Source organism: Poecilia reticulata, chromosome 14 (genome assembly GCF_904066995.2).
Source record: "Poecilia reticulata chromosome 14, P_reticulata-male-v2, whole genome shotgun sequence".
Classification (NCBI taxonomy): domain Eukaryota; kingdom Metazoa; phylum Chordata; class Actinopteri; order Cyprinodontiformes; family Poeciliidae; genus Poecilia; species Poecilia reticulata.
Genome location: NC_088843.1, coordinates 11,738,602 through 11,752,660, shown reverse-complemented (window position 1 = coordinate 11,752,660; position 14,059 = coordinate 11,738,602). Strand labels below are relative to the sequence as shown.

The 14,059-nt window shown below is 38.7% G+C and overlaps 1 protein-coding gene across 9 annotated transcripts in view; it reads right to left on the bottom strand.

The window, feature by feature from the left end:
• The window catches only part of gria3a (glutamate receptor, ionotropic, AMPA 3a), a 97,883-nt gene that overhangs the window by 64,536 nt on the left and 19,288 nt on the right, over positions 1 to 14,059 (bottom strand). For all 9 annotated transcript variants that reach the window (XR_014090819.1, XM_008427599.3, XM_008427596.3 and 6 more), the window contains one exon: positions 3,965 to 4,204. Coding sequence is in view for 8 of the 9 variants with exons in the window: in XM_008427599.3 (XP_008425821.1) it covers positions 3,965 to 4,204 (240 nt within the window). In the remaining variant the exon portion in view is untranslated. The remainder of the gene's footprint in view (positions 1 to 3,964; positions 4,205 to 14,059) is intronic.

Sequence of the window (14,059 nt, the reverse complement as noted above, 5' to 3'; positions counted from 1 at the left end):
CCATCTTGTATTGCACAAATATAATTTCAAATCGGCATTGAAAGATAAAAGTTGGAATATATTCAGTGGCGAGAGGAGTCTTTGACCTTTCCCATTTTGCGCATATATATATATATATATATATATATATATATATATATATATATATATATATATATATATATATATATATATATATATATATATATATGTATTTGGTATAAGTACCAAATACATGTGTGTTTGTTTGCGTAATCACAATGCTGCCTTACAGTATTTTCTGTTTTGATGTGAAGTGTATATAGTCCATATATATATATATATATATATATATATATATATATATATATATATATATATATATATATATATATATATATATATATATGTATATATATATATATATATATATATATATATATATATATATATATATATATATATATATATATATATATATATATATATATATATATATATATATATATGGACTGAGATGGACAAATGAGCAGGTTGTCTGGTGAACCGTGTTGATCTAGCCTTACACTTAGAATGGTTACTTTGTTGAAAGATCTCATGACAACCTATTTTAGTTTACTATTCGAGTCTGCTGGATTTAAAAGAAATGTTCTAGTACTTCAGAGAGTTAATGATACCATTAACTCTGTGCTTTTCTGCAAGCTCTACATATTTCAGGTTTATGGCGGTGCTCTTGTCACGGTTTCCATTTCCAACCATTTCCAACCCTGCTAAACACATAAGCTGGTGTTAAAGTGAGAAATTGAACATTTCTGTGCTCTGTGTGACATCGTGCTTTACTATTTATTTTACATTATATTTCACATTCCAAATTGCACCTTCTGAAGCATTTGGAAGAAGGTTTGGTGCAGTTTATTTCTGCAATTTTAACCAAGGTAATCAACCTATTGTTTTCATTAGTTTCATTTTCTTTATCATTTATTTATTTACATTTTCTGCTGCACTGGATGAACAAATTAAAGTTGTTTTTTCTTGTTTCACCGAGCTTGTGAAGCTATTGGTGTACTTAAGTGTGATGCTCTTGTGAAAAGTTATTAAATGATTTTGTAATTCAGTAGATTTAAAAAAAAAAAAGAGACACATTTTAAGTCAATTCAGCACCATTTAAAGATCTGAATAGGACGATTCTAAACCTCAGATGTCCTTGTCGGAAGTGAAAAAAAGTGCATCATTAATCTTTACCAGATGTAGCAAAATAGATAGCATATGGCTGTAAAAACCTCTCATGTTGATGGGATTTTTTTTTATTAATACATATTTGAAAATTCATTTTCAAGTGGGACGATCTGATTCCTTGCTGCAGTAGATGAGACATCTGTGCTGAAGATGCATGAAAGAAAGCAGAGGAAGTCATAAAGGACCTTAGTTGTCCTAGAAATGCTCGACGAAGGTTTAAAAATAGCTGGAATCCACAGTTGTGAAAAGTTTGTCAGATTTCAAAGTCGGGCTGAAGCCAGCAAATCTTTATTCCTCTGAAAGCGGTGACATTAAAATATGTTGCGCATAACATCACACGCTGTACAGTTTCACTAACCTCCACCTGTAGCAGGTGTGAATGTCATTGAGGATTTCAGGAACGTGTTTGAACTGTCAAAAGCTTGCAGGAGTTTTACTTATCTTAAGCTCTCTAGATCAGCATGTGTTTGGCTGTCATTATCAAAAAGGCTCTCGCTGAACTGATCAACACACACCTACACAGGTAAAGACCAAACAGCCCAGAATCTCCCTCTTTTAAATCTGTTCAGAGCCACTTTGCAAAGTTTGGAGCACAACCAAAACTGCTACTGAGCTCTTTCTGAACGGGACGCAGAGGGAAGACTGGAGTCAGTCAATAAATTTAACCTTAAGGTTTGCAGCTGAGCCCAGGCATAAAGAAAGATTTTTCTGTTGGAAAGTCATTTTCCGCTTATAAGACAAAAAAAATGGAATGTTTAAGAAAAAAATAATAAATCTGAGAATGTTTTTACTTTTCAATAAGTTCTGTCCTAATTTCTTTACAAAACACATGGACATTGTTCAAAAGTTCTTAAAGCTGCAACAGAATCAAAAAAGTTAATCAAAGTCAGTGGATATAGCCAAAAAAAGAGAGATGTGAAACATAGAACCAATTCCTGAAGTTTTCTGATTGCCATTCAAAGTATAATAAAAAGGTTGGTAGCTGTACCTTTAAGTTGTGATTGGCCCTGTGATGATATTAGACGACTTGTTGTAAAAAAAACATGTATTAAATTAGAGACGCAGCAGTCAGGTTTTTGTTAGCCAAAACCAAATGTTATTTTTTATGAGGTTCGCATTCTTTGCATTCTTGCAATAAAACTAGAGCTGTATGAGATGAATACGTAATGTGAAAATGTAATTATTGAATATTGTATTGCTGTTATTGATTGAATTTTCCAATTTCCCCATTATTTGCTCTCTTGCAGAGCATCTTGATCACTAAGATCTATACTGGATGAGGGCATAAAGGGAAATGAAACTCCGTCCAACTGGCTAAACGTATTTTTGGCAAGCAGAGTTTGAATGCAGGGCACCTAAACCTTTTCAGCAAACTAAACACTGCATTCAGTCACTCTTTTACAGTTGCTGTGTTATCTTTGATGTGCTAATGCAAAATTATTTGTATAAACTTTGTTTTAAACCAAAACTTAAGGCAAATTCCACTAAAAGAAAGAATTTTGCTCAAGCTGGAACAAATCTCTTTCTCCAACATCGGCGACCATTTCTGCTTCTCTGCACAGGTGTTTGAACAACACCTACTGCAAGAGCTACCAAATGAAAACTGCAAAACACAATGACGCCATTTTTTTTTCCAGCAACACTGGAAGAGAGAACACGTCTTTGCCTTGAGGGTACAAAGCATCAAACCATGTGATCCAAATGTTAATCTGAGTTTAGGTTTATGAGAGAGCAAACTGTTACTTGTTGCATTTCTCCATAAAAAAAAATAGGGGTTTCCAACTTATTTATTTAATTGCGTGGAGCGAATACTGATATTATTTCACAAAAAAACTCAGCAAAATATTAAGGCATTGTTGTTAAAACTGTATCAGGGAATGTTATCCCAGAACATCAAACTTTAGTTGTACGAAAGATGTCATACCAGCATTATTTTTTTAAGTAATTTGAACTATTGATTACTAATCTGAGCAAATTAAGGAGAAAATGCTGCTTGGTTTATTGGTGCATCATTTTATGCTCTATATCTGCTATCTAAATAAATCCAAGTAAATTAATAATGAAAAAGCTACTGATACCGATATCCTGGGGCAGATCAGAGCTGCTTGTGTTCATCTACAGCTGGTATGTAACTTGCCTGCAGTTTATTTTCTAACAAACTGCTCTGCTGTTTCTTAACGCCTACAAATGGCGACCCTTATGGCCCTCGCCGCTGCATAGATGGGGCCCACACGAAGAAAGTCCGAGGCCCTAAACCACGTAGAAAAGTTGGAGGTTTTTGCACACTCCCTTTACCTAATTCAATTAGAGCGAAGTTATAATCTGCCAGGTTTTTTTTTTTTTTTTGGGTGGGGTGGGGGGGTGGAATTATAGACTCAGACGGCTGTAGTCAAACTACAGCAGCACCTGTGAATGACTCATTTACCAGAAGCAAGGAAGTATTGAGTGCCTCTCTGAGCCGGATTCACCCACATACAGACGCAATTTAGGATCATTACTGTCAGAGAATAAAATGCATCTGACTGCTTCGAATGAGGACTGAAATGAGGGATTTACATATTAAAACCCAATCATATACAGTGTGTAATAAAACATCTGCTTGAGCTGGCTTTTGGTCTGAAACAGATTTTTCTCCTTTCTCCCTCCCCACCCCCCGCTGTCCGGATGTTTCTCTGCCGCGTCACATCTGTGCTCCTGATCTTTAGCTCGCTCGCGTTGCGGAGCAGCGTTCCAACGGTTTTTGTTGTTTCCCCAGGAGGGGCCCGCTCACCTCTGTCGGTGTCGTAAAGATAGACGAACCTCTCCCACTTGTAATGGTCCAGCAGGCTGAGAATGGCTCCCCTCAAACTGGGCCTCATCTGGATGACAAACTGTACGTCGGCGTCGATGGGGAAGCTGGGCGTGATGAAGGAAGTGTGCAGGGCGCCGCAGAAGGAGGTCAGTGTGTTCATGGACTTGCGGTCGTAGAAGCCGAAGATGGCGTAGACTCCCCGGGAGAACTGGGAGCAGACTGGTGACACAGAGACAAAGAAAAAAATAAATTAAAAAAAACAAGGGCATATTCAGGTCACAGAGGAAGAATGCAGGCCTTTAAGTGAAAGTTTTCATGTAAAAGTTGCAGTAGTTTGCGTGGGAAATGTTTAACGTGAGGTCGTGATGAGTGTTAATCATGTGGATAAAGTAGCGAGTATCTGAATAAATGTTTGCCATGTGGGATGTCTGCTCCCTGTGGCCATGCTCTGCTGCCCACTGCCCTTCACTTCTCCTTCCTGCAAATGCTTGGGTAATCAGCTAGAAATAATAGAGAAGTCAGTGCTCTGGTCACATCTCTTAATGGACAAATTCCCTGAAACATGAGCATGCAAATGTTCCAGCGCTGAGCCTCTCTGTGCTATAAAAGATTTATAACAGGGCCTATCTGTGGCCATCTGCGGGTCTCTGGAAGCAAATTTCAGCCATAAAAATATCAGATACTGATTGCCTTAAGAGACATTAGCTTTGTTTTATTTGCACATGATAAATGGGAACAAAGACAGTAAAAATAGACCCCCGAGGAAATGTGGCGAATCAAAGAATCTCCTGTTACGTCCATAAATCTTAACGCAACTCTGAAGCCTGTCCGTAACATTAAGTTGCTAAATGAGGTTATATACTGTAAACTGCTCATTAGGAGGAGTATTGTCTACATTCATTGTCCAATCAGTGCTAATAAAAGTTTGTGGAGGTGAGTTCGCTCTGCCTACATGTGCTTCAAAGCTTGCTTGTGCTTATTAAAGACATTTATCATGTGTACTGTGACAATAACTGTGCTTTCATAGGTTTCTGTGATGTGCACTCAACAGTTTCCTGGTCGGAAAACTGAGATGGGAATGTTCAGATAATCTTCTTTAAAAGGATTTTGAGCTGATAAGCGTATTTGTATCAAACCTCCCTGAGGAAATACTTTGCCGAACCAACCGTTTGCGGCAGTTGTAGCTGATAATCTTTTGGAGTGTGACTCCATCAACTTTGGACATCTAGAGGATAAAATTTCAGCCCATTCTGTAAAAACACTCCAAGCTCGGTCAGTTTGTGTCGACAGCACGTGGAATTATCCGTAAAATCTCACACCAAGTAGATTTATAAAACCGATCCCAACCTGGACGGTTTCAACACATGACTATGCTTTGATCGAAACCATTGTATTGTAACTGGCTGAAAGCTTTGGGTAATTGTCCTGCTGGAAGACGAAGCTCCACTCTGATTTTCAGCCAGGATTTCCCTGTATTTTGCACCAATCATCGTCCTTTCAAGTCTGATCAACTCGTCTTGTTACTGCTGAGGAAAAACAACCGCGCTTCATAAGATCACGTCTCATCATTGGGACGGTGCGCCGCCACCACATGGTAAGTACATTTTTGGATTAATCTGATGATTAGAGTGACTTTGTCCACATATTTGTTGCGGCGCCTGCAAACAGGACTTGTGATCGACTCAATTAAGATAGAGCTTTCCTCTTGTCATTCTTCTGTAAAACTGAGATTTGTGGATTGCGTGACTGTAAATGCCATGAAAGGCTTGCAGTTGTGCCTCACTCTTTCACATGATGAACTGGACAGAGCTTTGGCAGCTGGTCAAAGACTGGGAAGTTATCTGGTAACCTAACCCGTGAAGTTCCTCTCAACTTCATCCCTGACCTGTCTCGTGTGTTCCTTGGTCTTCGCAATCTAAAAAGTTCTAAAAATCTCTGAGACCTTCAGGGAAGAGTTGTATTTGATGTTCACACAGAGGTGAACTTTAGGCGACTCCTGAATGAAGTCACATTTATTTTGGTATTAGTTTTGGTTTTTTTTGTAAAATATGTTGAATATTTTCCTTGAACTTCACAATTATGTGCTACCATGCTTAAAAATTGGAGAGAAATGAACAGTTTGGCCACCTATTGCTATTACTTGATGTGATGTTCGCATTTTCGAAAAAATATTTTTCGCACCGTTTCTTTCTTTAATTGCCACCATCGTGTTCACATCACATCTGTTGATGTTTGTCTGAAAAAGCCAACGTTTCTCTTTTATAATTAGAAAGCAACAGATTACAGATTGCGATCAATGAACCTTTTTGAGCGGTCAAAATCTTCATTGCTCCACTTATAATCAGGAAAAAGGTTAGGGTTAGGGTTTTCTCTACAGAGAGACCAATAAACTCACAGGTTTCTCTTTGCTTCAGCTTATTAGAACAACGCTGACAACCACAACACGAACAGCTCGTCTAGCATTAATCAATCCTGCGAACATTTTAGTTTCTCGTGAAGCTAGGAAGCCCACTCTCCTGAAGGACTAATAAAATAACGCATTTCAGCTCATAAACATCAGCCGCCATGAGTAAATTCCCCTGATCCCAGCCTTAAATGAAGACACGCATCATTTACTTTATCGCAGAGGGGATGCTGTGGTATTTTTCTGCTCTGTGCGTTTCAGTTCAGATTATTAACATTGGATGTTTTTGTGCATGACTAATATCCAGATGGAAAATGCTACCTCTTCTCACTTATTTTTTCTTCTTCAACTCCAGGCTTATTCATCGCTGTGCAAACACCCACATCTGCCTGTCATTGTTGGGTTTGTTTTTTTTTTCCTTTTCCTCCATCTCTCTCTCCTTTCTCCCTCACCATCTGTTTAGCTTCAGCTCTCGCCACCTTGTTAGGCGTAACTGGCAGGTACAGCATCCTTAGCAGCACCCCCGTTTTAAACACAACTTTGAACTCTGCTGCGTGGATGTTTGAGCTTTCCACCGCCTCAGCTAATGGAGGGACGCAACAACTGAACTCTGAAAGCTGCATTTCTGAGCAGAAGCAGCGTTGGAGCTGCTGTGCTGGCCTGCGAACGAGACGCAAGAACGAAGTCTGCGAAAAGGAAGCGGCATTAGGGAGCTGGGTAACAAGGAAAGCCCCAAGACGAGGAGGTGACATTTTCTAGGACAGAATCGCCAGTAGGTGCCAAAAGATTTAAAAGATAAAACGCTGCCTTGAACACTGCAGCATTTTTCATTTTTTTTGTGATAACAGCTCTTTGTGTGTATTGATGCTTGGTGGGAAGGTATTGTTACACCTTGTAAAGTAGGATAGGAAACTAGCTGTTCTTTGGGCTGTTATGTATGAAATACAGAACTGTGAAAAAGTATCTTCCCCCCTACAGAATTTTTCTCTTATTCTGTGCGAAAAAATAAATGCTCCACACCCCCACCAAATCAACCTACTTGTTAGGGTTGAGCTGTCCTGCTCTAGAAGAAGCAAAACACTTCCAGGCTATAATACCATCATTACAGTGTTTAATGAGAATCATGTCCTTTTTTAAAAATGTAAAATAAAATGCTGTCTTTGTTTTCCATTAGCTTGGATAAAAATCTTCCAAATAATTCAAGTTGTGTCTCAACGTTCTGTCAAATACTTTCACAAACTCTTGGGAATCATCAAAACTTTTTAATGGAAAATGAGAAATGCCTTTGTGTTTGTTTGGTTACTTTAATTTTTTTTTTTTTTTTTTGGTCTGTGGTGGTTTTGGGCTTTGGACCTCTTTGCCTTTATAATAAGTAACAGTGTCAGCTTAGTTTAGCCATCCATCCATTTTCTTACACCCTTGTCCCTCAGTGGGGTCGGGAGGGGTGCTGGTGCCTATCTCCAGCTAACGCTCTGGGCGAGAGGCAGGGTACACCCTGGACAGGTCGCCAGTCTGTCGCAGGGCAACACAGAGACACACAACCATGCAAACAAACACTCACACCTAGAGGCAATTTAGAGAGACCAATTAACCTGACAGTCAAGTTTTTGTACTGTGGGAGTACAAAAACTCCGGGAGTACCCGGAGAAACCCCATGCATGCACAGGGAGAACATGCAAACTCCATGCAGAAAGACCGGGACCAGGAATCGAACCCAGAATCTTCTTGCTGCAAGGCAACAGCTCTACCAACTGCACCACTGTGCAGCCTGCTTAGCTTAGCAATATCTTTAAAATAATTTTTGTCTCCATTTGCTATCTAACTAGTTGATTATTGGCATTAAAGATGGGGTGAACCGTACAATATAAATATATGTGTATGTAGAGGGGTGAAAAACAAGTTAATAGTAAATAAAACAATAAGTAAGAAAATAGGCACCCCAACATACTTTTTATTTTTGTATCTGTTTATTTTGTATCTTTAATTTCTCATTGTAATAAGTTCTTTAGTGTTATTTTAGTTAGTCCTATGCAATGGACTCTTTGCACCTCAGCTTCCGCGTTTGGGGAAAAGCGGTTCAATTGTTTCCGATCCAATAAAAATATAATTTTACACTAGGTGCTTGTAGGGCTTGGCCAAGGTCTGTACATTGATCCGAATTCCCAACAAGTAAGCTGGAGAACGGTTTTAAGATGTGTTATACATTCACTGATTGTGAGTTTTACGTAAATTTTGTGGCTAACATTAACCTTAGCTTATGCTAGTAGGCAATATTCTCAGACATTGTTCTTGTAAAAATGTGCTATTTAAGTATCTAAACATTCTAACGGACAATGTTTTTATCTTATTTTCAAATATATTATGTGTGTTTATTGTCGTTAGTGTCAGAGACTAACGGGGGAGGTTACGGTTTGGGCTTTTAGCTTCCGAAGCATGACGAAGCACAACAAGCCTCATAGCTTAACAGTACCGCAGCTCTGGTGTCAGAGTTCTGGTTCAGCTGACTGTTCAGGTTCAAAGTTGCTGCTTTTAGAAAAATATGACCGTGTCTCTTAAGGTCTCCGTGTTATTTCGTTTCATTACCTTTGCATGTTTCATGTGAAGAGCTCAGATAGGATGGTGTTTACAGCAGTATGTACAGGCGGATCAGTTGCTCGGCTGTCTGGCTCTGGTCTGCTCACTCGTTCCCATACACTGGCTTTCAGGCTGAATACAGAAGTGATTCCATGGAAATAACTCAGGGACGGCTCCTTTATTTACCATCCATATCCCCGGTATTTTTAGGCTGATCCGGAGTGAAGTGAAGGCTGCAAACTTTGTGTTGTGCAGCGTTAGCTTTAACTGGTAGTGACAAATATTTACAAGCCACCATCTTCTTAATTCAGGCTCGCTTGGAAATTAATTAAAACTTAAAAACCCATTATATTAGGAAGACAACAATGTTCATAGTATTGCTTTTTTTGCATCTGAAATACGACTCAGTCTTTTCTAGCAGTCATGGTAACTCAAAGCGGAAACAAGTGAGCCGCATTAGTTCCTGGAAATGTGACGTCAACACTGTAGGTGCAAAGAGCCCATTCCGCACACAACCGCTAGAGGCGCTGCCGCGTTGGTGGAATGGAGAAGATTGAGCACACAAGAAGAATAAATCTTCCTGTTCGATGCTAAAAGAAGCTCGACGTGTGTGTCTCATCTTTTCTGTATCACAGGTCAGTAAAAATGTATTTTGATGCATATATACTGGTTACCTTTAACAGTTGAAGAGGTTAGTATATCAAGAGTCAACTAGTGAGTCACGTTATGCAGTTTGTGATTAGTGTTGTGTAGAAACGGGACATATATTTGGAGGCTACTTAATGCTAATGCTAGCAGACTCTGTTGAGCTAGCTGAGAAATGGCTGAAGGACTACTGAATTCACATTGAACTTATTGTATTTTGAACTTTTCTGAACAGTTGTCACACAAAAGACATTATTTTGGTCTCTTTATTTTTAAAATTGAGATTTATTTGTGGGTTATTGCAAAAAACCAGATGAACAATATTATGGCATTCAGTGGCTGCTTATGTGAAGCTTAGTAAAGAAACAAAGCATTAAAGGACAATTGCACCTTTTTCAGTTTTGTAGAATTTTTTGTGTAAGAGATGAATGCTAGCTATTACAGTTACTCAGTGATACTTAAATTATTTGATACCTGAAGTATTGCATAAGAAGTATTGTATATGGAGTATTTTCATTACACAATGAGAATAAATCTTCCTGTTTGATGCTGAAAGAAGCTCGACGTGTGTGTCTCATCTTTTCTATATGACAGCATCACACGTTGAGGGAAGATCATCTAATAGATTACCGTCAGCCATCCAAGGTTGCAGGGTAACATGTATAATTAAATTTTTGGTGAATATTGAAATCACTTCAAATTAGGAAAGTTAATCAAGGAGTTTGCACAGCAAAATGAAATATTAGCAATTAAATTGTCTTTGGCCAACATTTTAGGGTTGAAATGCAGATTTAAATACAAATCTGATTAGCGGGTTGGTGTGCTCATGGTTAACGAATTGGAAGAGTTTATTTCTATTTCTAATCTGTCGACCACCGATCCCAACCATCCAAGTAAAAACTTACAGGTAATGTTGATTATAGATTCAGTCAGAACCACTGTAGTTGAAAAGACTGAATCCATAAGAAGAACTTACGTCTAGATGTTTACAGTGTTACTCACCTTTTCATCTGCAGCTGAGGTATTTTAATTAGCGTATTATATTTACACAAAATAAGACCGCAGCGAGGGTTAGCGGAAGACACTAAACAACAACAATGACAACGACGAGTCGTTCACCCTTTTTCAGTGACTAAACTGCCCGTCGATGTATCTCACACCGTCCAAAATCATCTCGACTCATTATAATGATCCTCTGGTTCAGTTAAGAGTGTTAAATCACATGGTCTGCAGTATAGTCGAAATGTGACTCAGTGAAGCTAAAGGCAAAGGGCACATGGCTAAAATGATATCTTTTTGTAATAGCATTTAAGCGGTTTTATATGCTTAAACACATCACGCTCTGCAATGCTGCACAATTTGTCTCAGATGACCAACCACATTGAAAGAATAGGGCGCATATAAAGTGAAGGCTGAGTAGGTGTTCCTCCTCAGGCGGTGCTGTTACATGCTGGCTGGAGTTCCCTCTTGTGAAACTACATGTTTTCCCTCAGTGTGTGACTCCATGTATATATATATATATATATACATGGAGTATATATATATATATATATATATATATATATATATATATATATATATATATATATATATATATATACACATAATGAGCACTCTTTAAGTGCTCATTATGCACTTAAAGAGAGCGGCGACAGTCGCTGGATAAACTCTAATGTGAAGAATACCACTAGATGCAGTCCACATGCTAAAGCAACATGACAAGGGGGGGGGATCTACAGCAGTCGATACATACTGTCGTAGACTTGCCCTGCGGCCATTGGGGTGTTAGGAAGACGAATAGACTTGAATGTTTCACTGCATGAAGAAGCAAAGCAATCCTTCCACCTACACATTCTTTACATAAACTGCAAGAACATCATCCGAGGAGTGATTCAAGAGGAGACAGAGAGGGAAAAAAAACACTTAAGATGGCAAAAAAAGCACTGAAAGTTTGTGAAGGATGAATAATTTTGCTTTAACACATGAGATAGCGCTATGTGATGCGTTGAAATCCTGTTTTTAATTAAAATGTTATGGATTGTTAATATTTCATCTAAGTAAGGAGTTTGAATCAGCTGAATCTTTGGCATACTTGCAACTCTTTATTAAAAAGGTTTTAATTTCAACTCCGCCTCTTGAAATATACTACTTCCCGTTGCGCAATTTGTCTGCGTTTATCATTTGAACACCAATACTTCAACCGCTTTCACGACAATGCCCCAGCAGGAAATGAATTGTCTGACTCAAATGCTGATAATCAGCCTGACAGAGGGAAAAAAAATATATATATTTTTTTAAATCAGTCTAATCTTCAAAACTGACTTCTACAAATTCACAAAAGCAGCTCTTTAAGGAGCTCCCTAAATTATTCACTGCACGGATATCATCTTTGGATCCCTCTCTTTGATACTACTCCGCGCGGCTCACGGCTTGTTGTCCTTGAATAATCCCAGGCAGCGCTGAATGAAAAACAGAGATTTCAGCGGTCGCGGACATTGTGTAAGCCTGCAAACGAACTGCTGCAACATCACTGTAGCTTGTCAGTAGCAATCACCGTCGCTCTGTTACAGCACTGACATGTAAGCACATTTAGATGCACGGGATGAAAGACTAACTGCACATCTCCAGAGGTTTGCCCCCGAAGCTATTCAAGACTATTCTGCCATTTCACAGCCTTATCTTCGCTCAGAGTTTAGTGATGGGCTGGAGGAAAACTAGAAATGAGATTCGGAGTTGAGATAAACAGGCTGTGAGCTTGTTTGGATAGGAAAGTTGGGATTTAACTGATAGCCGCAGCCTCACTCGGCTGTTATTTAAATGCTGCTGCCGAAGTTAAGGACATTTACTTCCCTTTTCAGAGAAAGAAATGTATTTATGAACACGATGGCGCATGAATCATGTCTCACCCTGCAGCGGTGGACGTTAAAAGTTCTTATTAAACTAAGGGTCAAACACTCTATTCATGTCGGTGAATACACTGCTTGGAAAATGATGTTGTGTGCATGATTTTCTATTTCGAAACGCCACAACAAATCTGAGTACGACTGCTTTTCAATTCCTCACAGTTCACCGAGCTGATAACCCACTGGCTGCAGCAGCTAAAACTTGAACATTTCTAGGTTATTATCAGAAGACATTTGTGGAAAAGTCTGTATCCCAAAATAAAAGACGTATGCAAATTAGAGATGCACGGAGAAATGTTACGCTTGCTTAACAAATCCAACGCTCAGAGAGGAGTGTTGAATTTGGCTGTTTTTAGTATCTATAAAATGAAATCAGAGGAAACACTGGAGCTATTGAAAAGGAAACTATTTTCCGCAGTATGTTGAGGTGAGTCAGAGAGAGAGCAAGACTTTCAGCAGACAACAGGAAGGGTCACTGCAGTCAATCAGTTTTATCCACAAGCATTCTTATGTCCTGCGAGCAGGGCATATACTACATATATTCATATGCATATTCGTATATAAAATTTATGATAGCTAAGATTCCCCAAAAAAGCTATGATTTCGATCATATCAATCAATCAATCAATCAAATTTTATTTGTATAGCACATTTCAGCAGCAAGGCATTTCAAAGTGCTTTACATAATTAAAATAAAAACAGAAATAAACAGTGAGAAAGAGAGAAATTTAAAAAAAAAAAAAACAAAACAAACTCTTCTTACCAGAGGACGCCGCCGTCCCACACAGAATTTAACTAACTTATAGTTAGAGGAGTCTGCCCTCCCGCGGACTTTAACTGGTTCCATTCCATTTCCATTCCACTTTAATTTTTATCGTTTTCCACCCTCATTTTTCACTTTCTTCCCCATACATAAAAGAAAGAAGAAAAAAAAAAAAAAAGACATAAAAACATGGAAGACATCAAAACCCGCACTCTAACCCTAATTTAGCCATAAGCAACTCTAAACAGGTGGGTTTTAAGTTGAGATTTAAAGGCACCCAGTGTTTCAGCTGTTTTACAGTTTTCTGGAAGTTTGTTCCAAATCTGTGGTGCGTAGAAACTGAATGCTGCTTCTCCTCGTCTGGTTCTGGTTCTGGGGATGCAGAGCAGACCAGAACCAGAAGATCTGAGGGGTCTAGATGGTTGGTACAGTAATAACAGATCTTTAAGGTATTGTGGTGCTAAACCGTTCAGAGATTTATAAACTAACATCAGTATTTTAAAGTCTATTCTCTGAGCTACAGGGAGCCAGTGTAGGGACTTTAAAACTGGTGTTATGTGCTCTATCTTCCTGGTTTTAGTGAGAACCCGAGCAGCAGCGTTCTGGATCAGCTGCAGCTGTTTGATTGATTTATTAGTCAGACCTGTGAAGACGCTGTTGCAGTAATCAATGCGGCTAAAGATAAATGCATGGATGAGTTTCTCTAGATCATGCTGAGACATAAGTCCTCTAATCCTAGAGATGTTCTTCAGGTGATAGAAGGCCGACTTTGTGACTGTCTTAAT